The following is a 20,544-nucleotide window of genomic DNA, read 5'->3' as shown; positions in this document are numbered from 1 at the left end:
TCAGTGATGTCACAGCTGATGCTGTTCTGAGCTGGCATCAGTGATGTCACACACACATGTCTCAGCTGATGCTGTTCTGAGCTGGCATCAGTGATGTCACACACACACATGTCTCAGTGATGTCACGCACACACATGTCTCAGCTGATGCTGTTCAGCTGGCATCATTGATGTCACGCACACACATGTCTCAGCTGATGCTGTTCTGAGCTGGCATCAGTGATGTCACACACACACATGTCTCAGCTGATGCTGTTCTGAGCTGGCATCAGTGATGTCACGCACACACATGTCTCAGCTGATGCTGTTCTGAGCTGGCATCAGTGATGTCACGCACACACATGTCTCAGCTGATGCTGTTCTGAGCTGGCATCAGTGATGTCACACACACACATGTCTCAGCTGATGCTGTTCTGAGCTGGCATCAGTGATGTCACACACACACATGTCTCAGCTGATGCTGTTCTGAGCTGGCATCAGTGATGTCACGCACACACATGTCTCAGCTGATGCTGTTCTGAGCTGGCATCAGTGATGTCACGCACACACATGTCTCAGCTGATGCTGTTCTGAGCTGGCATCAGTGATGTCACGCACACACATGTCTCAGCTGATGCTGTTCTGAGCTGGCATCAGTGATGTCACACACACACATCACACACACACATGTCTCAGCTGATGCTGTTCTGAGCTGGCATCAGTGATCTCACACACACACACACACATGGTGAGCTGGCATCAGTGATGTCACGCACACACATGTCTCAGCTGATGCTGTTCTGAGCTGGCATCAGTGATGTCACGCACACACATGTCTCAGCTGATGCTGTTCTGAGCTGGCATCAGTGATGTCACGCACACACATGTCTCAGCTGATGCTGTTCTGAGCTGGCATCAGTGATGTCACGCACACACATGTCTCAGCTGATGCTGTTCTGAGCTGGCATCAGTGATGTCACGCACACACATGTCTCAGCTGATGCTGTTCTGAGCTGGCATCAGTGATGTCACGCACACACATGTCTCAGCTGATGCTGTTCTGAGCTGGCATCAGTGATGTCACGCACACACATGTCTCAGCTGATGCTGTTCTGAGCTGGCATCAGTGATGTCACACACACACATGTCTCAGCTGATGCTGTTCTGAGCTGGCATCAGTGATGTCACGCACACACATGTCTCAGCTGATGCTGTTCTGAGCTGGCATCAGTGATGTCACGCACACACATGTCTCAGCTGATGCTGTTCTGAGCTGGCATCAGTGATGTCACGCACACACTTGTCTCAGCTGGCATCAGTGTTATTTAGAGATATTGGTTGTTGTGGGATGTTAGTTTCTGAGCTGACCAAAGAAATTACTTCGAACAGCACAGACATACAACTAGCTTACGTAATTTCCTTGACCAAATTTGGTATTATTTTTCAAGCGTGATGCCTGGTGTGAGACAAAGCACATTAAAAGTTAACATTTGTGTTTCTTCTTCACTTTACCAATGTCAGCAGAAACCCAGATCACATTTAAGATCTGGGTTTTGCTCAATTCTCACAGGCAGCAAAGCTCCATACCAAAGCATCACAAGGTCAAATGACAAGGCTGGTGATTGCAAACTGCTGATGTGCACCAATTATGTACAGCTTAATTTTAAGAGTTAATTAACCCTGTGCTGATTCAGAGCTTAAAGTGGTTTTAGAACCGGTTTTAATTGGCTTGATTATGGGTTGTACATACATGCTCAAAACAGCTTATTAAACAGAAATAATAGTTTTCTCATCCCTCCGAGGTCACAGCTGCACTCTGATATGGGTGCCAAGCTAAAGAGCTACAGCTAGAAGAACAAACATTTGTACATTATTAAATATAAAAAAAACACTGTACTTATGAAAAATAATCTCTGATTATTAGTGCTGATGAAAATGTACTGTTTCCTTAATGGACTTACCTATTTAAACTTATTAACTGTATTGACTGTGTGCTGCCAGTAGGGGCGCTGCAGGTGAAAGGGGAGGACCCTGTGTGAGAATGCTCTGAATTAACTGTATTGACTGTGTGCTGCCAGTAGGGGCGCTGCAGGTGAAAGGGGAGGACCCTGTGTGAGAATGCTCTGAATTAACTGTATTGACTGTGTGCTGCCAGTAGGGGCGCTACAGGTGAAAGTGGAGGACCCTGTGTGATTAACTGTATTGACTGTGTGCTGCCAGTAGGGGCGCTGCAGGTGAAAGGGGAGGACGCTGCAGGTGAAAGGGGAGGACCCTGTGTGAGAATGCTCTGAATTAACTGTATTGACTGTGTGCTGCCAGTAGGGGCGCTGCAGGTGAAAGGGGAGGACCCTGTGTGAGAATGCTCTGAATTAACTGTATTGACTGTGTGCTGCCAGTAGGGGCGCTACAGGTGAAAGTGGGGACGCTTGTGTTAGAATGCTCTGGTGGTGTTGCTGGGGGATAGTGTGTTTTGTCTTTTCCATTTTGTCTTAGCTTTTTAATTACTATTAAGAATATGTTGTTAGCATTGTTAAATTCTGTGTCTTTTGCTGTGTTCATTTTTCTGCTGTATGGTGGGTCATTCACAGAGCGATTGATACAAACTCGTAGACTCAAAACTTGGTATGCTGTATTGAGGTCATTAGTTTGGGGATAGGAGGGCGCCCACTGACCTTCAATTTTCCCAAGCTGTTGTGGAGAGTTGTGTGGTGATGAAACATAATTTGGACATTCCTAGATAAAAAAATTAATCATTTTAAAAATTATAAAAAAAGAAATCTTGCATGTTTGGTTCCACTGGTTTGAAATAATAATAATAACAATAATAATAATAATAATAATAATAATAATAATAATAATAATAATAATAATAATAATAATAATAATAATAATAATAATAATAATAATAATAATAATACTTCTCAGTTTAATTTCCATTGAGATTAGTGATCTCAAATATGCTGTCAAGTCAAGACACATTCACTTGGTTCAAGTCAAACCTGTAATTAATTATTTTGCAGGTAGAACATTTATCAGAGCAGTTCTTTAATGCTGTATAAAAGGGTTTAACAATTAACTTTGATTAGCATGTTTGAATACGCTCACCACAAACCTCTAATCAAATGGGGAGTGTTGAAGTGAAGGAATGTGGTCGAGGTAGGTGGGGAGCATGTATAAAGCTACAAGGACACCTACCATCTCTAGCACAGGATTGTGTGTAAACCCTTTACATTCCTTTGGCAAATGACATCCTTGACATGTATTCTGTAATATTGTAAAAGGGCAGGTATGGGGTTAAAAGACTCCTTGCCAGAACACTTGCAAATGCACGTTTATTTTATTGTTTTGTAGTGTTCCTGACAAGGTTTAGTTAGTGCTCCGAACTGAGTTAGGTGTTTGTTTTTGTTTATTTATTTTTGTGTTTAAAAATAAAGAACTGTTTCTTGTCAGTTTGATCTGACAGACTTTGATAAAAGGATGATAGTAGGTAATTGATTGGCAGGGACAGTCACAAAATAAATTACTCTAGAAAACAGACGTCTAAAATCTACCCTATACTTACCTGAAGCCAGGCGTCATTGAGGAGTGGATGCATATCCCTGTAGAAACATCTTGCAGGTTTGTCATGTTGCCTCATTGTCGTTCCTTGGTATCTCGTCACTCTATTGACTATGTTATGGCTGTTGTTTCAAATTTTGTATCCAACTCCTATATAAAGTTAATATAAGAAGTTGTCAGAGCGCAATGCTACTCTAAAACCTTTTTTCTGCTGCTTCTTTCTTTTAACAGCTCTATCAATACTTCTGGGTCCCCGGGACAATCGGATGCTGCAGATTTCCCTTTCGAAAGCCCTTGGGATTTAGACCAGATGAAAGAAATGAGTGCAAATGGGTCCTTCAGCTACACTGGAATCGGGGTCTTGAGCACCACTATGACCCTGAAGCCAGACCCCCTGAAAGAACCCAAGGATGATGGAAGAAAAAGGTTCCATAAGGTATCACTGGTCAAATCCAACCCCAGTGAAGGCCACAGTCCCTCTGAAGGAAAGACACACAACGATGGCATCGCGAGTCCAAGCGAAAGCATGCAATATCCCTTCATGGTGAACCTGAAGCAATTGCCTGAACATTTAGAGAAACCTCCTGCAGACACTATCCAAAAAACCAAAAGCCTAGTAAATAACAACTCAGGGACTCAACCAGCCTCCACTTTGGAGGATTATAACAAAAAGTCAGCAATCATTCTTAAAACGCCCCTTGCCAGTCATATAACAGAGCCTGATCAGGAAACTGTGATCATTGAGCTTAAGAAGAAAGAAAACCCTGACAATACCGTCACAGCCACAGAAGCCAACTCCAAAGGTCAACAGAACTACTCAGAGAGCAGGGAGGAGCCTGTAAATACTACTAATCACATCTGGGACTCACAAGCTGTTTCAGCTCCTGTGCCAGAAGCAGACTCTGAGTCAAACAACGTCTACAGAGCTATGCGAGTGGAGTTCATTCCCAGCTCTGAGCCTGAGGAAGGAGACACATCTACCGCATTGGACAGTTTGGTGGACACCCTGCGTGGCATGGAGCCTCCCCACAATTTGAGACTTAACCGAGGGCCTAGAGCTGCACGACCAGCCTCTCTTCCAAGCTTCTCTTCCCTACCTGCAATAGAAGAAAACCTGCCTTCCCCAGATGATACACCCATTTCATCCTCCAGATCAATGGAATTTCAGCCACCCAGTTTTGTGCCGCAAGCTTCAGGTCAACCTCCCACACTTCAACCAGATTTTGGTTTCCGATGCGCCCCGACAAAAGACATGCTGTCCCCATTGGAGATGATGAAGAAGCAGCTGCAACAAGACTCAGAGGATAAACCCAAGCTCCCTTCTCTCCTCCAAAGGTCTTTCAGTGAGACCAGCAACATATACAAGCAGACCCAGCTGAACGGGAGCTCCTTGTCAGGCAGTCTGCTGTCTGATCGTTTGGACAGCAAGCTCACACCCACGGAGGATAAGCTATACTCCAGACTGAATAGCAGTTTGTTATTTTCGAGCGTCAAGGCTCAGGAGGCGAGGGACAAGCCTGTGGAGAATGGGAAGGCCATGTCTCTGCCGGACAGCTTCTTCCGGAGGTCATCCATGCCTGATCTGCCTAGCTCCGCGGAGAGGAGCCTCTCTCAGGTCGATGGCCCCAAAACAAGCAGCTACGAGCGTTTCTCCTACCTGACCTCCTCCACTGACCCGCTATCAGGGGGCTACAACCCCTCGAGAATCAACCTCCCGCCCCCCAGTCCGCTGGAGTTTAAACAGCAGTGCTCCTTTGACGTTCACTCCATTGCGACCCCAGCAATAGAAACCCAGAGGAACAACTTGGCACCCAAATACAGAGCTTTCCCAGATGCTTATGTAAGTCGAGCTGAAAAGTGCATTCTGTTTTACAGGGTTATCTATTAGAGCATAGACACATTTTAGTTTCATCCATAGCTGTAAAACACTCAGTAATTCACAATTAACAAATACTAAATGAGAGACAAAACATTTGTCATTAAATTATTAATATTACATGTTTTAGCATTTCTTAATTTCCTAAGTTTGCAAACTGTTAAAAACTTGATAATTATACATTAACAAATCTTGTTCACTTTGTGTAAATATTTACACAGAGCATGTTATAATATTGAGAATATTTAGCATGTGTGGTGAAATATATGAACGTAAATATATGAGCACAAAATACAACACAGTGGCACCTAATTCATAATATATAATACAATTAAAATATATTCCATATAAAAACCACCTGAAAAATACCCATAAATGGACAACAATTTGTGACTTTTGCAACAGAAAAGAAAGCATGAAAAACCATATATAATCTGTAGATAGAAAAACGTATTCAAAAAATCAAAGGTGGTATAGCTGAGGGTGTTGCTTGTTAGTTTAAACTAAAAAGTTTGATGGTTTCTATACGCTTGACAGTTAATCAGATAAACAAGCAAACTTTGTACATTTTAAAAGAGTTTCACCCAACAACAGTATTGCTATGTAAACAAAAAACCTTGTTTACTTAGCGTAGGGAATTGGTTTACAACCAGGCTGTGTCCTTGTTAGTGTTGAGCTGCATGCAAGTTTAAAATAGTGTCATTCCTTTGAAATCAGTGGCGACTTTCCTGTCCTTAACCAACACCCTGCTCCTCCTATTATCTAATGTGGATTTCCCCCTGGTTATACTAGGCATTTACTGTAGTTTACTCTGGTTTGAAAAGTTTATTAATAGCATTACCATACCTTGCTTTTTTATAGTGCTCGCCTATTCATTCCCATGCTTTCACTGTGCTTTATTTCACTTTGCTTTGCTTTTACTTTTATTAGGGATTCTGCAATACAGAATAAATAGGTTTCTTGAACTCAAGAGCATATTTAACCCAAACCAGTGCATACAGAGGCTTCTTATTGCACAGCACCTGAAAGTTCAAAATTCTTGAGCTGTTTGAAGGGCTATCAGGATCACTTACCCAAATTTGATTGTATTTTGCATGAATATTTATTCCCAGACTCATCTTCAGTGTTCTAGTACAATATTACCCCTCGGACATGGCTTGCTATATTCCTGCATTCCAGACTGCTTACATTTCCACACGGCACTTTCACACACGCGATCAAGCTCAATCACTTTCAGAAACACCTGCAGGTACAAATTAAAAACGCTGCACAAATGAAAAATCCCCATTCTACTAAAATCAAAACATTATACTGGCCAGCAAGTACAGTCCTGTTCAAAAGTTTGGAAACAAAAATATTTACAGCAAGACTAGGAGTGAGGATTGTGCTGCCCATTGTTCCTCACAGAGCCCCATTAGAATCCTGCATTCTGTATTGTATTTTTAAAGAGGAGAAGATTTTCTATTCAGGGATAACAAAATATTTAGTGAGCAAGTAGTCTGAAAAAAGTAGCAAATAATATAGCATTAAAACACACCTAATGTTTAGGCGATTTATAGACTGGAGAAGCATTCTGCTTACATGCAGAATGACCAGGCAAATTGCACTGTTCAAAATGACACTGTCATTAAGCAGATGCAGAGCTTGATCTTGATCAATATAGGGTTAAACATGCTTTCTTTTCTGTACAGTATACTTGTTATATACATGAGCATTCACAGAGTGCTGTGGTTAATTCACTCCTGAGGACAGTCATACACGTGGAATACCTACAGCACTCATGGTGTGTCCTCAATTTCTACCACTGCATTTTATAGATGACTGCAGTTACTGTGTCTCTGTTCAGGTTGTGAGTTTTCTTTGATGTGTTTTTGTCATTCTAGTGTGGAATCGAAATAGATTTTTTTGCAAGAGTTCCTTTAGCAGTAATCCTTTTGTGTGTCAGATACAGTCCTTTCGCAGGAGGATTTCCAGGTTTTGCTTAACTGTCATACTTTTACCACGGTAAAATAATCCTTTTGGCTCATTGAGTTATAAAGTAACTGACTGCCTCTCACTAGCATTGTATTTGCTGTGCCTCATGGGGACTGTGAAGGGGTGAAAAACCCTCACTTGTAAATAGTATTGATTTTCATGCTTTATTTTGTGTTCTGAATTTATTTTGTTCTGGCACTTGTTTTCACTTCCACAGTATAAATGCACATAACTCCACCAAACTACACCAAGAACAGATTATCTTTATTCTCTTATTTTTGGTATACAGTAAATGTTTAACAGTGTTATTGTTAATTGCATGCATATTTAAATGAACCCAGGAAAGGGTTAAGTTAGATTTAAATGTGCGTTTCCATGTGAGAATGTGGATAGATTGGTGATCCAATTCATGAGTTATTCGGTTTAGTTTAAATGATGCTGGTGTAGTATGAAAGGCTGCAGCTAGCCCGTCTTCAGAGGCTGGGGTTGAGGAAGGAGCCTCTGTGGGTTTCTAACAAAAGCAGCCAAACATCTAGTTTAGGGTTAGGTTAGTTTATTTTAGTTCTCAATAGCATTTATTTCAATGGATGCCTGATTGCTTGCACTTAACCCTCACATTGGCTATTAAAACAGCATGCACATTGAAAGCAAATACATTCCAGCCAACTCAGACACTTTAATTACAATATATCGTGGTTCTGTATCTATGATACAAAAGATTTGAATAAGCCATTCATCCCCTACAATGGTGTCCAGCAATAGTGACTGCCAAGATTGGTACCACATTGGAAAGGGCTGGAGGAAGGAACATCCCTTATAAACTTCCCGACAGTAAAAGCATGACAGTTAAGCATTGTAAAGCCCATAGAGGTATGGTAAAGCAACATGGAAAATCATTGTAAAATATGGTGAATGCATAGTATAATCATAGGCCAAGCACAGGAAAACTGCAGAATTACTGTGCAAATGAACTGGTAAACCTTTAAAAGGGATATATTATGAAGCTTGAATTAGACGGACAGTATTCCAGGTTCAGCACTAGGAGGCGCACAGAACACTGCCAGTCTTGATCTCTCCATAAGCTCCTATGCTGTAGCCCTGCACAACAGAGCACCCAAGTGATACACAGAACGACCTTAAAAACCAGCAGACCCACGACAGTCACTGTACAGCCCGCAAAATAAAACATATACCGTATGTAAGATCACTGTGTGGCTACTGTAAAAAACTGAAGCTTGTCATTATCAGCATATGATTGTATGCACACTCTATTCATTGACGGGTTCTTGATTGAAGTTGCAAATTATATACTTTTAAATGAGCCAATGTTCTTGTTATCTTTTTTCTTTCATTGATTTGAAATGTAGTTTTAATAATCCAGGTCAGAGTAATCATCGTCCAAAATTTTGTTAAGCAGCAAATAGTCTGGACCAGCATTCGAGTTGATGAAACTTGGGACCTGCAGTATGAATCACAAAGTTTAGGGTCTACGTTGTGTTCCACCATCCCTTCAGTTTCACCCTGCTGACCATTTAGCTTATGAGCACGCCGTCTGCTCGGACATCACAGCTGTTAAGAGCTGTGAGATTTTCTAACTCTCAGGCAGACCGGCTTGCCCAGATCACAAGAGCCCCCAGGTTAGACTCGCACATTTTTAAAATTCAAAGCCTCAGAAACATTCAGGGAATCTCACTTTGCAGCCTTGGCCTCCTGTTTTCAGAATCCATTTTTGAAGTGTTTTTAAAATGATAAATGCCTTTTAAATGTTTTAAAATCCTTAGGGACAACGGTGCTGAAAGGGGCTGACGAGACAATATTGTTTTTCTCTCTTCAGAGAACCAAGGAAAAAGAGCATGGCAAAATCAATCCTAGACCAGGAAAGGTAATGTGATGTTTTAATACTTTTCATTTAGAAAGCAGCATCCCTGTATTGTTTATTACAGTTTTCATTTTAAAATACAACTACCAGCACTGTCAAAGAGGAGTGGATATCCAATATGACACAAATTCATTTAGAGATGGTTCCCAGTGAAACGGCAAATATACTGTGCTCCACTTTTATAAAGGATACTTGTACCTAATCAAAAAACTAAGTCAGTTCAGATTAACTGAGTGTTTATTTTTGCAATGTTGCTAATATTATTTTTTATAAATGTGTGTTACTGTTTTTGACTATTGGTTGGTTTCACAGGCCCTGATTATCACTAATCTTGGACTAACTAATGTAATTTTAATTAGCAATAGACATATTTAATGTAGCCAAGCTTGCTCATATCTTTATATTGTTAAGCTGCAGAGCAAGAGGTGTTTTGCCAGAAATGTGGCAGATCCCTTTGGCTGATCTAGTCTGTGTTGCATATTTATGACACACAGCTGGAACTGAAGCTTGCCCTGAACTCAAGAAAATAATAAAACACAATATTCAAGTAACTATAATAAAACACTCCAAAAAAGGCAAAAGGTAAAAATATATGAACACATTTGAAGCTATTTGATCTTAAAGGGCTGCCTTTCAATGTTTTTTTAAAGGGCTATTTTAAGGGTATTTATAAATATTTGCTTAACGGTGCTTTGAAAAAGGAGAACAAGCATCTAACCGTCTCTAGCAGAGTTTCAATGAACCACAAACCACATATCTTGAAATCAACAGCAGAGTCAAGCTAGTTTGGGGGCTTGTCATCTTTCAGTTGTTATATAAGTGATTGTTTTCATTCAGAAAGAAATGTACTTATAAGCAACCTTGTCTTAGGATCAGTCATTGTACAATCCGCTAAATAAAACGCATATGTAAGAGCACTGTTTGGGTGATGTAAAAAAGTGAAGCTTGCCATTTTCAACGCATGCGCATTCCATTCATTGATGGGTTCTTAATTCAAGTAAATAATGTCGTTGTTTTCTTTTTCTTTTTATTGATTCAAAATGTCATTTGGATAATTTACCCCAAATAGTCTGTAACATTTTGAGGCTAAAGAGTAAATAGCAGGGTTATGAAAAATATAGTGTTACTCCCCCCGTGCTGCAACAACTGTTTAAATAACGTTCCTGTAATTTCACTTTAAAGTCTGTTTCAAAGGATTATTACCCACACTGTAACAGGTAACACAGTCATAATGATCCATGATGTGGTACGGAACAGAAAAGCCAGGGCACTTGTTACTTGTTATGTGTTCCTGCAGTGATTTAGAGGACAGATCTCAAACCCCAGTGCACTACAGCAGACATTTTGAAAAGAGCTTTGAAACAGACTTTAAAGTTATACGCGTAAAAAGTTGTCGGGATGTTAAAAATGAAGAGAAAAATGACAGGCAGCCTATTTAAACAGTTGTAGCAACACGTAGGGTAACAGTGTCATTGGTACCAGAGCAGCAACACAGGCATCCTATTTCTGTGGCAGTCAAAAAGTTCAAACAGCCTTAAAATACATACATTCATTGTTTGGTTCTAGTTCTGTTTTTTTTTTTTCCTTTTATAGCTTAGAAAATGTCCTGCAGTCTGACCTCAGAAGTTCTGATTCAGTGTGTAAAGGTGTCATCATTCTGTTCGTTTCAGATGCTTATTTACCAAGAGCCTGGCTTCACTGGGGAGAAAATAGTGATTCAGGGTGATGTGACTGACGCGACCCCCTGGGACCTCCAGGAACCCCTTTGCATCCGTGTGCTGAGAGGAGGGTAAGAGCAGCTCACAGACTCCCTCAGCTGGATACATTTTAACAAGCTGGCTGTGTCATAACTCTCTAGGAGAGGAAACATCTGTTTTAGGAACTGGAGGTACTTTATTCAACCTATCATCACATTAGGAGCAGCCCATAGACTGCTTAACATACAGGTGTTCCAGAAAGCATTTAACCACAACATTAGAACCGCTAAATACTTAGTAAAAGCCACCCCGCCCTGTCTGATCTGCAACTATATAGTAAATATGCCTTTCCCAACTTCCCCACATATACTCCTGAACCCCAAAATACAGAAAAATAACTACTCCCATTTGTATAACTAGCACAATACAGAGCTTCATCTAGAACATAAGAACATTTAAGAGCAAGTGAAAGCTATTTGTCTAAGCTTGTCCAGTTCCAAGTAGTTGGTTGATCTCAAGGTGGGTCTTGAAGGATCCAAGTGATTCAGCCTCAACATGACAAGCTGGGCATGATTGCACTGCACTGCTCTCTCTGCACTGCCACATGCTGCTTACACTGTACTCCCCCCTTGTCCATCACAATACTGTATGAATCCTCCACTAAAGGTATGCCTGTACATATATCTGCAGTCATTGGAGCCCTATCATATCGCAAGTCGTCAATCAGACAAACGTTTCGGTCAGTAATCCACAGGTAATGACCGCTGCGGAGGATAGTAATGCTATAAATTCAACAAACGTTTTTTGTAGACAGGTTATATTTTGTGTATCTTAGGAATGATATTTCTGTTTAAAGCTTTCTAAAGTTTCTAGTAGCTTTTAGAGAGAATCCTTCTGTGGAATAATGAGCGCTCTACTCGGAACCTGATCCGTGAGGTTTGCAACTAGCTATCCTCTTAGTATTGTGGATTCCACTTGCCAGCATTGACGTCAGAGATTATTGCAGTGCCACGTGTCCACAACTTGAACCCTGTGCTGTTCTGTCCTAGCTGGGTGCTTTACGAGAAGCCCAGTTACAAAGGGGAGAAGTGTGCCCTGGGCGAGGGGGATCACGAGCTATACTACCCCTTTGGACAGAGTGAGGAGCAGCCCCCTGAGGACCAGGACCCCGAGACCAAGCCAAACAAGCCCTTTGTCATCGGCTCGCTGAGAAGGGCGGTCAGGGTAAGATCAGGAGCACATTGCAGTCACATCACAGACTTGTCTTCATGTGGAGCTGTCCAACCGGAATAGTCAGACCCTTTAATATCACTTCAAAAGGGCTGTGCACAAGTCATGACAATATGTGGACTGTATCAGGAGTTCACCAATAACCTGGCAAAAACACAAACAAGAGACATCTGCAAACACGCACTGCAGTGCGCTCTGCTCTGTATGAATAAGAAAGCCACAAACACATACTGCAGTGTGCTCTGCTCTGTATGAATAAGCTGTAAACACACACTGCAGTGCGCTCTGCTCTATATGGTGCTGTTGTTCTTTTATATGCTCAACATTTCTAGACTGCACAGCAACTTACTTGCATGGAAACCTTCTGAATTGCTATTGTGGTTAAACGTGAAATAATTAGGACCACACCTGTCATTTAGATAACTATGAACCCATGCATTTATGTACAGTCCACAAGGTGGCGCCACATAACCAGTGATTTGAATTGAACCGCACAGTACAAAATAACAACTGCTCCAGAGAACTGATGTTTTTTTGCCATTTTATGCAGTAATGTTGTGAAATAATGGTACGGTTATTGTTTTTTTTATCTGGAAAGCCACCATAATTAAAAGGTTATCATAGGCTAAGTTTTAAAAAAAAGTTTCAGTAGAATTTCCATTTATAAGTTACCCAGAAGCATAGCCACGTGTAATACATGCCAGTGAAAGCATTGTAATTCCCAGAGAGATATGGTAAAGCATTGTGAAGCCAGGAGATGTGTGGCAGAGCATATTACAAACCATGCCAAACCTATGGTGCTAAAGTGTTTTAAAAAATGGCTGTGCACATTTACAGAGGTAAACGTTTATAAAGTGTGCAAGTGTATTTATATAAATTGAAAACACTCCCATATTCGCAGGCCCATTTCACCAGCCCAATATGATATAAACTAAAATATTGAGCACAAATATTAATGTGAAGCCAATACAAATGCTGCAAACTGACCATCTTTTTCAGGATTACAGCGTTCCAGAAATCAGCCTGTTCCCAGAAGAGAATGCCGAGGGGAAGAAAGTGACATTCCGGGACACCTCGGAGGATTCCCGGATCTATGGAATCCCAATCAAGACCAACTCCATCATCATTAATGCTGGCCTGTGAGTATTCCCACTGCCTGCTCCCTGCCGCCTGCACGGAACAAACAAGTCAGACGTATCCCTCCCAACTCAACACCACACGACCATCATGACAGTAAAAATTTACGCAATGAAGCGTTCTTCCCTTTGTATGAGGTAGTGATCAGCAGATGTGTCAGCTGCACGAAGAGCACAGCGTTCACTAACTCTACTGTGCAGAATAAATTATTTTTTTCTATGGGTAAATATCAGGACTTTCTTCCTATGCATCGGGACGCGAGACATTTGCTAGGAAATCGGGACTGTCCTGCCCATATAGGGACTGTTGGCATGTATGCAGACATGCAATTAGTAAGAGAAAAGAAACACATAGCCACATACGGGAAAATGCATGAGGTGTTTTAGAAGTTGTTAAGATGCCTAATTAAAGCACAAAGTGGTCTAATATTTCCACACTTAAGTACCTATGTCTCACACCCAGAGGTTTTCATGCAGGTAGGTATATGAATGATATAAATGAGTAATCTTGAGGGGTTCTAATAAATAAATACACAGCAATAGTCTATGAATACAACCTTAGCATACGTTTATATAGCTTCACTGTGCTGTAGATTTTTGATGAATGATTAAATGGCTGACTAAGCACACCCCACTCCTCTCCTCTGCAGGTGGCTAGTGTTTTCCAAGCCTTTCTTCGAGGGGGTTCCCCGGGTTTTGGAGGTCGGGGGGTACACTAATCTGCAGGCTTGGGGAGCCAAGGAGCCAAACGTGGCCTCAGTTCACCCTCTCAAAATAGTAAGTAGCAGGGCGGACCGGGTCTACACACACAGGCCACAGGGACGGTGCAGAGGTCTGTCCAGCACACATTTGCAGTATATATACAAAGTCACTATAAGGCAGGTTCTCATTTTAAGGTAAAACCCTACAGTCTGAAAGTAGTGACAAAAATGGCTGTTATAATTCAGGGATACTTAATATCAGTATTTCCTTTTTTAATAGTGTTGTATATATATAGTATATATATATATATATATATATATATATATATATATATATATATATATGTGATATTTTATTTGTTGAGAGTTTGACTAGGATTGCATCCGGTCTCCGATCTGCTCCGTGTGTGCATAGGCAGAGTTCAAGCCTGTTGAACACGTATTTTTAAATCTGAAAATGCAAACATATTTTTAAACTGCAAAAGAGTTTTTTTTAATGGTATGTCAAGACGCAAAAAATCAAACACACAAATAAGAACTCCTAACAGTAAACTAGATGAAGATGCATTCTTAACCTGGCTGTACCATGTTCTTCTACCTTGTGCGGTGTCTTAAATAAAGATTCAGTGTACTTGTTTTAATATTGTAGCTGGTGACGCATATCACGTACCTGTATAGTGGGAAAGAATGTACTTCAAAAACACAAAACTGCTGGCTCTTCATTGTATTGAGAGTAGCAATACAACACTCTGTGTGAGTTTACAATAGTTTAAAGTACAATGATACAAACGAGTGTGCTGTTTGCAGTGGTTCCTATTGTAATTACCCAAACACTGTGTAATGTTGATGGAAAAGTTCTTTCATGTGACATCAGGAGCTGTTGTTCAGTTCAAGTTGCCTGCTGTAGACATAAAGACAGGCTGTATGTATTGTAGGCTAGCAAAGCAGTGTATATTTCTTCAGATCGCAATGGCAGTGGCAGCTGTGTCTTTGTGTGGTTTGCCATGCCTAACATACAGCAAGGGAAGGCAACTGGAATGACAAGCAGCTCTTGAGCAGGTGAAATCATTGCAAGCATCAGAAAAAGAGGCCAGCAAAAAGTCATTTTGAAGCTACTTTTTCGAAATATAAGTATAAGGCACTTCAGACTTTACTGCTTAGCAAGTGTTTGTCTGTTTGATTTCAGGGAGAGCCCAAAGTGGAGAAGCCGGATGAACCCAAGGTAGGAATTGGTACTATTTTAAATTTAAAGAAATTTATTACATTGGTGTTACAGATCACAAAAGTAATTGAACACTGTCCAAATAAACTGTGCATATTGCTAAAGGTTTTTCCATTACGATTCCCGGTGCTACAGCGGTGTGCACATGAATCAGAACACCTCTTACTGCTTCTGTTGTTTTGTTATCCATATGAAATCATGGATTTTAAAACCATGGTTAGCACCGCTTTTAAGAGGAAGGTAAACAGGATGGAGTTTGAATGGATGCCCCCTGTGTGTCTCAGGTGATCATCTTCGAGAAGCCCTACTTCCAGGGGAAGATCCGGGAGATTCACACAGACTCGCGGGACTTCATGACCAGAGTGGACTCGCAGAATGTGTTCATGATCAATGCAGGGTCACTCAAGGTGCTGGGGGGCTGGTGAGTGGACCGAGACCCAGGGAGGAGAGGAGGCCAGGAGTTATTAAACAAACACAATCGCGGGTAAATTAAACGACCTTTTAGCAAGGAAGGCAGATTGGGGAAATGCGTATGAGAGGTGCAATTAGCAACCAACTTCCTAATTGAATGTCAGGTAGTAATGCACTTTATTATTAAAAAGCAAGAAGCAAAACAAGTTAGAGACAAAATTCTTCAAATACAAAACATGCATGCTGTCGTAGAGCCCTGCTGCCCCACCCAAGCCCGACGGAACCCATTGTTGTATTCAGCGATAATAAAAGTCCATGTGGCTTTGTACAATGCAAATCTTGTTTTAAAAAAAAAAAAAAAAAAAAAGGGGGGGGTTTTCAGCTCAAGTACAAGTGCTGTGTAAAAAGAACCATAACATGCTATCAAAAATAAACAGAAACTCAGATAGTGAACAGAAATGCAAGTTTTTGTTTTGAATGTTATCTTTGAGCAGGCTAGAGGGAGGTCAATTAAGATCAGGTCATAATGAAAACAAGTTCCAGGTAGTGTCAGGGTGTGATTATAATATGTTCCTGTGTAATTAGTTACATGTGAAATTCCCAGCAGTTTTAAAATGACAGATTATCATTGTTGGACTATGTGCTAGTTTAGCCTTCTGTATTTATCAGAAAGCAGGCTCTATTGGTTCTCCACTTTGTATTACCTTCAGTAGCTGGTGGTCATACATCTCATCTGCAACCTACACTGTCGCTCAAGGAAACAAGTGACAGTTAGTGTACTAAGACTTATGGCTGGTTTCATAGACACTTATTAGCACTAATCTTGGACTACCTAACCCTACCTGAAAGTAATGCAAAGTAATCCCAGATAGGTGCTGTTCAGGCTGTGAAACCAGCAGGTATAATTCTCTACTATGTTCCGGAAGATGTATTTCTTACTTTAAATATCCAATTTTATTTAGTCTTGTATGCTACTGAAAAGACTCCTAAAGTGAGGTAGTTTTAACAGTGAGGGTGGGTTTTTATTTACTAACTCATCGTTGCCATAGTGACTGCACTGTTCTCTAAAACCACTTCACTTCAGATATTCAGCTTGGTTGAAAAAAATACTTAGTTCAGTAAATAACAACCCCAGCAGAAACAGTGTTAGAGAATGACTAAGAGCACACGTAATGGGGTATTGAACTAAAATAAGATATTACATTTCTCATAGCCCTAGAACCTGTGTCTGGTGCTTCAGTCAGACAGTGCGGCCTGCTCAATGCCAAGATCCAAAAACCGTTGTTTGTTACAACTGACGTTTAGTCCCCAAGCATTGTGTGTAACAAGTGCTCTCTCTCTCTCTCTCTCTCTCTCTCTCTCTCTCTCTCTCTCTCTCTCTCTCCTCTCTCTCTCTCTCTCTCTCTCTCTCCTCTCCTCTCTCTCTCTCTCTCTCTCTCTCTCTCTCTCTCTCTTGCTCTCTCTCCTCTCCTTTCTCTCTCCTCTCTCTCTCCTCTCTCTCTCTCTCTCCTCTCTCTCTCTCTCTCTCTCTCTCTCTCTCTCTCTCTCTCCTCTCTCTCTCTCTCTCTCTCTCTCTCTCTCTCTCTCTCTCTCTCTCTCTCTCTCTCCTCTCCCTCTCCTCTCTCTCTCCTCTCTCTCCTCTCCTCTCTCTCTCTCTCCTCTCTCTCTCTCTCTCTCTCTCTCTCTCTCTCTCTCTCTCTCTCTCCTCTCCTCTCTCTCTCCTCTCTCTCCTCTCCTCTCTCTCTCTCTCCTCTCTCTCTCTCTCCTCTCTCTTGCTAGGCTCTCTCTCTCTCCCTTAGAGAGGAAGGAGAGCGAGAGAGAGAGAGAGGGAGGTCGAGATAATCTCTCCTACGAGATACTCTATATTCGAGGAGGGAGTTTCGAGCCGGTCAGGGTCTTCTCTCTCCTCTCTCTCTCTCTCTCTCTCTCCTCCTCCTCGTGGCGTTGAGTGTAACTCTGAGGCTCGGGGTCTCTGCATCCAGAAGGTAGGGGTCCCAGAGAGGAGAGAGGGGGGCAGGAGAGATGAGGAGGAGAGGGGCTATCAGCTCCTCAGTGGTGCATAGGAGAAGAGGGAGAAGAGGAGTAGGAGTTTTTGAGGGAGGGCGATGGTCTCTCGCTCCATTGGGGACGTGAGAGACTCTTAGGTTAGGACCTAGAGAAGAGGAGGAGGAGAAGAGGAGGAGAGTGTTGGAGTGAGAGAGGCAAAGTACTGACTCTTGTCCTTCTCCTATCCCTCTCTCTCTCTCTCTCTCTCTCTCTCTCTCTCTCTCCTCTCTCCTTCCTCTCCTCTCTCTCTCTCTCTCTCCAGCTGGGTTGGCTATGAGAAGGAGGGGTTCCGAGGTCACCAGTACCTGCTGGAGGAGGGGGAGTTTCATGACTGGAGGGTCTGGGGTGGCTGTAACTCTGAGCTGCGGTCTCTGCACCTCATAAGAGCGGTAAGGCCTGGCAAACACTACCAGGACGCTGGCAGTGTGCAGATTACAAGAGGGGACTGGGGGGAATACATAATTTACAATATACAGTATAGAAGATGCATAGGAAATGATTTACAAAATGTTGTGTCTTTGGTTTTCATTTCTTGTCTTGTTTCTGTTTCTTGTTTCTGTTTTTCATCATCATCATGATCACATCATTTATTTATTGATGATGCAAAAAGCTCTTGTGGGATAATGATCTCAGACAACTAGAAATGTGTTTCAACAGAAAGGCCTGTGGCTAGAACTGGCTTAAACTTTTTAACACAGTCAGACTGTTTAGTTAATTAAAATCCATTGCTAACTTTTAAGTTAAACAGATGTATTGACCTAATTATTAATATTGCCACATACAATAGATATTTGGTTTATTATTTTTTGGGACAACGATATTAAGATCTGCCACTGTACAGAGCATTAAAATTCCAATGGAATAAAAATGTAGTCCTTGGTTTCACAATATTTTGTGTTCCAATTCTTATGTAAAAGTAGCCAAATGGAGCCTGTGGTGTTGTTTGACGCAGGGGCTGAATTTACCTGCAGCCTTTGTCTCTGATCTGTCTCTCATGCTTCTTGACCAGGACTTCACAGAGTCTGAGATGATCATGTATGAGTGCACTGAGGAGGGGCAGGAGGAGCACAGGCTGGGAGTGCTCGAGGCCATTCCAGACTTGGAGCTGGTCGGATACAGAATCCTGACGCAATCCATCCACGTGCTCAACGGAGCGTGAGTATACCTCAAACTCTAAAAACAACAAGCATACAGAAAGAAATGGAGGTGCTCATTTCATCAACCTAAACCCTGTAACACACAGCCCCATCAACACCATGGAGTCCATCTGCTTTAGAGGTGGCAGATGCAATCCAGGTGGTTCTAATCGCAATGAAACTCTGATTATTGGCCACAACCTTGGTGGTTGACCTTTCTGATGCAGTTCAGCTGGTACACCAGAGTGTAACCATTAACCTGTCCCCCTGCAACACTGCCCCTAGTTTATGTAAGGATTACCATGACTATTGTGTTCTGTTGAGACTGAAAGATGTGTTGACTGAAAGAGAAAGACGCAAAGGGAAGATAACACCTACAATTGCTTTTTTAGGATAAGTGACAGTGGCCGCTGTTTCTGTGCAGATTTTGACCTCGTTTTCGTTCCCAGGTGGATAGCCTACTCCGATGTGGATTACTCTGGGTCCCAGTATATCCTGGAGAAAGGATTTTACAACAGTTACCAGGACTGGGGAGGCAGCGACAACAAGATCTCCTCGGTTCAGCCCATAGGACTGGTGGGTACCGGATCATCTGTAGGGGTCATGTCCATTTGCTGTGCTACTTGTACAAAAGCTTCATTTAGTGTATTCCAATCAGACAATTTCTGTTTTTACTTCTGCCTCTAGATTGCACAGTCAATGAGTTTAATTAGCGTACATGTTTATATTTGTAAATGTAGATCCCTGTTGAAAACCAGCTACAGCATTCTTCAGAATCTTTGATATTCAGAAGATGTTTACATTATTGTATTTTTTTTTTTTTTTTCAGGCAGTAGAGAGTAGTCCAAGCTTCAAGAACAAGGTACAGTAACTGTTTAAGTCAATGGCACCAAATGGATGTTGCTAGCAATAAAACACAGATGGAAAAAGAAAATATATGTTTACATAAGCTGCTATCGCATCACTCAGCCAAGCATTTCATTCAAAGGCAAGAAGGATTTGAATTTAAGAGAAATGCAATCAGAGGGTCATATAATATGTATTGCTTTATACTTTATCACTTTCAAATTGGACACTAAATTATGGAATACAGTAGTATGTTATTAGCGTTCAGGCTGTAGCAGATACTGGATAGGGTTGGTGTGAAGTTACTGTGGAATTCATTTGTAGTGCTTCACAGAAAACTAGCTTTAATACTAGCTATATATTAGGTGTGTCCCGAACTCTCATGAGAATAACAGCATTGTCCAGTCACATACAGTCAATTCTACCCTACCTGGAACTAAGCAAAGCAAACACTGTGAATGTAATGTACACTTGAATCAATCAGATACCAAAGCATCAACTTGTCTTTGCACTTTGATGATGCAAAAATTTAAACAGCGGCGGAGCTAAATACCGTCACTCTGTAACGCTATATTAATCAACTTTTGCTTTTCCCCCAGGACTGACTTACAAACACACTTGTTAAAATTGCTATATATACTTTTTTTAATAATAGTGAAATGAGTTTTGTGAATGTTCAGGTTTTCAAATTTTAGGTGGTACCAAGGTAATTAAAGGCGACGTCTCTATCTGTCTTTTGTCATTACATTCTCTTTACCCCTGGTGAATGTAAGAAGCAGAGGCACAGTGCAAACTGTGACCAGCCAGAAAATACAGTACTGTATATCCAGGCCCACGTCAGATAAATCTATCAA

At 41.4% G+C, this 20,544-nt stretch overlaps 1 protein-coding gene across 1 annotated transcript in view; it reads left to right on the top strand.

The window, feature by feature from the left end:
* crybg2 (crystallin beta-gamma domain containing 2) overlaps window positions 1-20,544 on the top strand; it is a 64,791-nt gene that overhangs the window by 34,418 nt on the left and 9,829 nt on the right. The window contains exons 4-15 of the mRNA XM_041233990.1: window positions 3,768-5,376; window positions 9,221-9,268; window positions 10,936-11,054; window positions 12,012-12,186; window positions 13,192-13,331; window positions 13,979-14,105; window positions 15,216-15,251; window positions 15,536-15,672; window positions 17,971-18,097; window positions 18,718-18,863; window positions 19,294-19,420; window positions 19,674-19,706. Coding sequence (XP_041089924.1) covers window positions 3,768-5,376; window positions 9,221-9,268; window positions 10,936-11,054; window positions 12,012-12,186; window positions 13,192-13,331; window positions 13,979-14,105; window positions 15,216-15,251; window positions 15,536-15,672; window positions 17,971-18,097; window positions 18,718-18,863; window positions 19,294-19,420; window positions 19,674-19,706 — 2,824 coding nt within the window. The remainder of the gene's footprint in view (window positions 1-3,767; window positions 5,377-9,220; window positions 9,269-10,935; window positions 11,055-12,011; window positions 12,187-13,191; window positions 13,332-13,978; window positions 14,106-15,215; window positions 15,252-15,535; window positions 15,673-17,970; window positions 18,098-18,717; window positions 18,864-19,293; window positions 19,421-19,673; window positions 19,707-20,544) is intronic.

This window comes from Polyodon spathula, chromosome 32, assembly GCF_017654505.1.
Source record: "Polyodon spathula isolate WHYD16114869_AA chromosome 32, ASM1765450v1, whole genome shotgun sequence".
NCBI lineage: Eukaryota > Metazoa > Chordata > Actinopteri > Acipenseriformes > Polyodontidae > Polyodon > Polyodon spathula.
The sequence above is the reverse complement of the archived record's forward strand: the minus strand, read 5'-3'. Positions and strand labels throughout refer to the sequence as shown.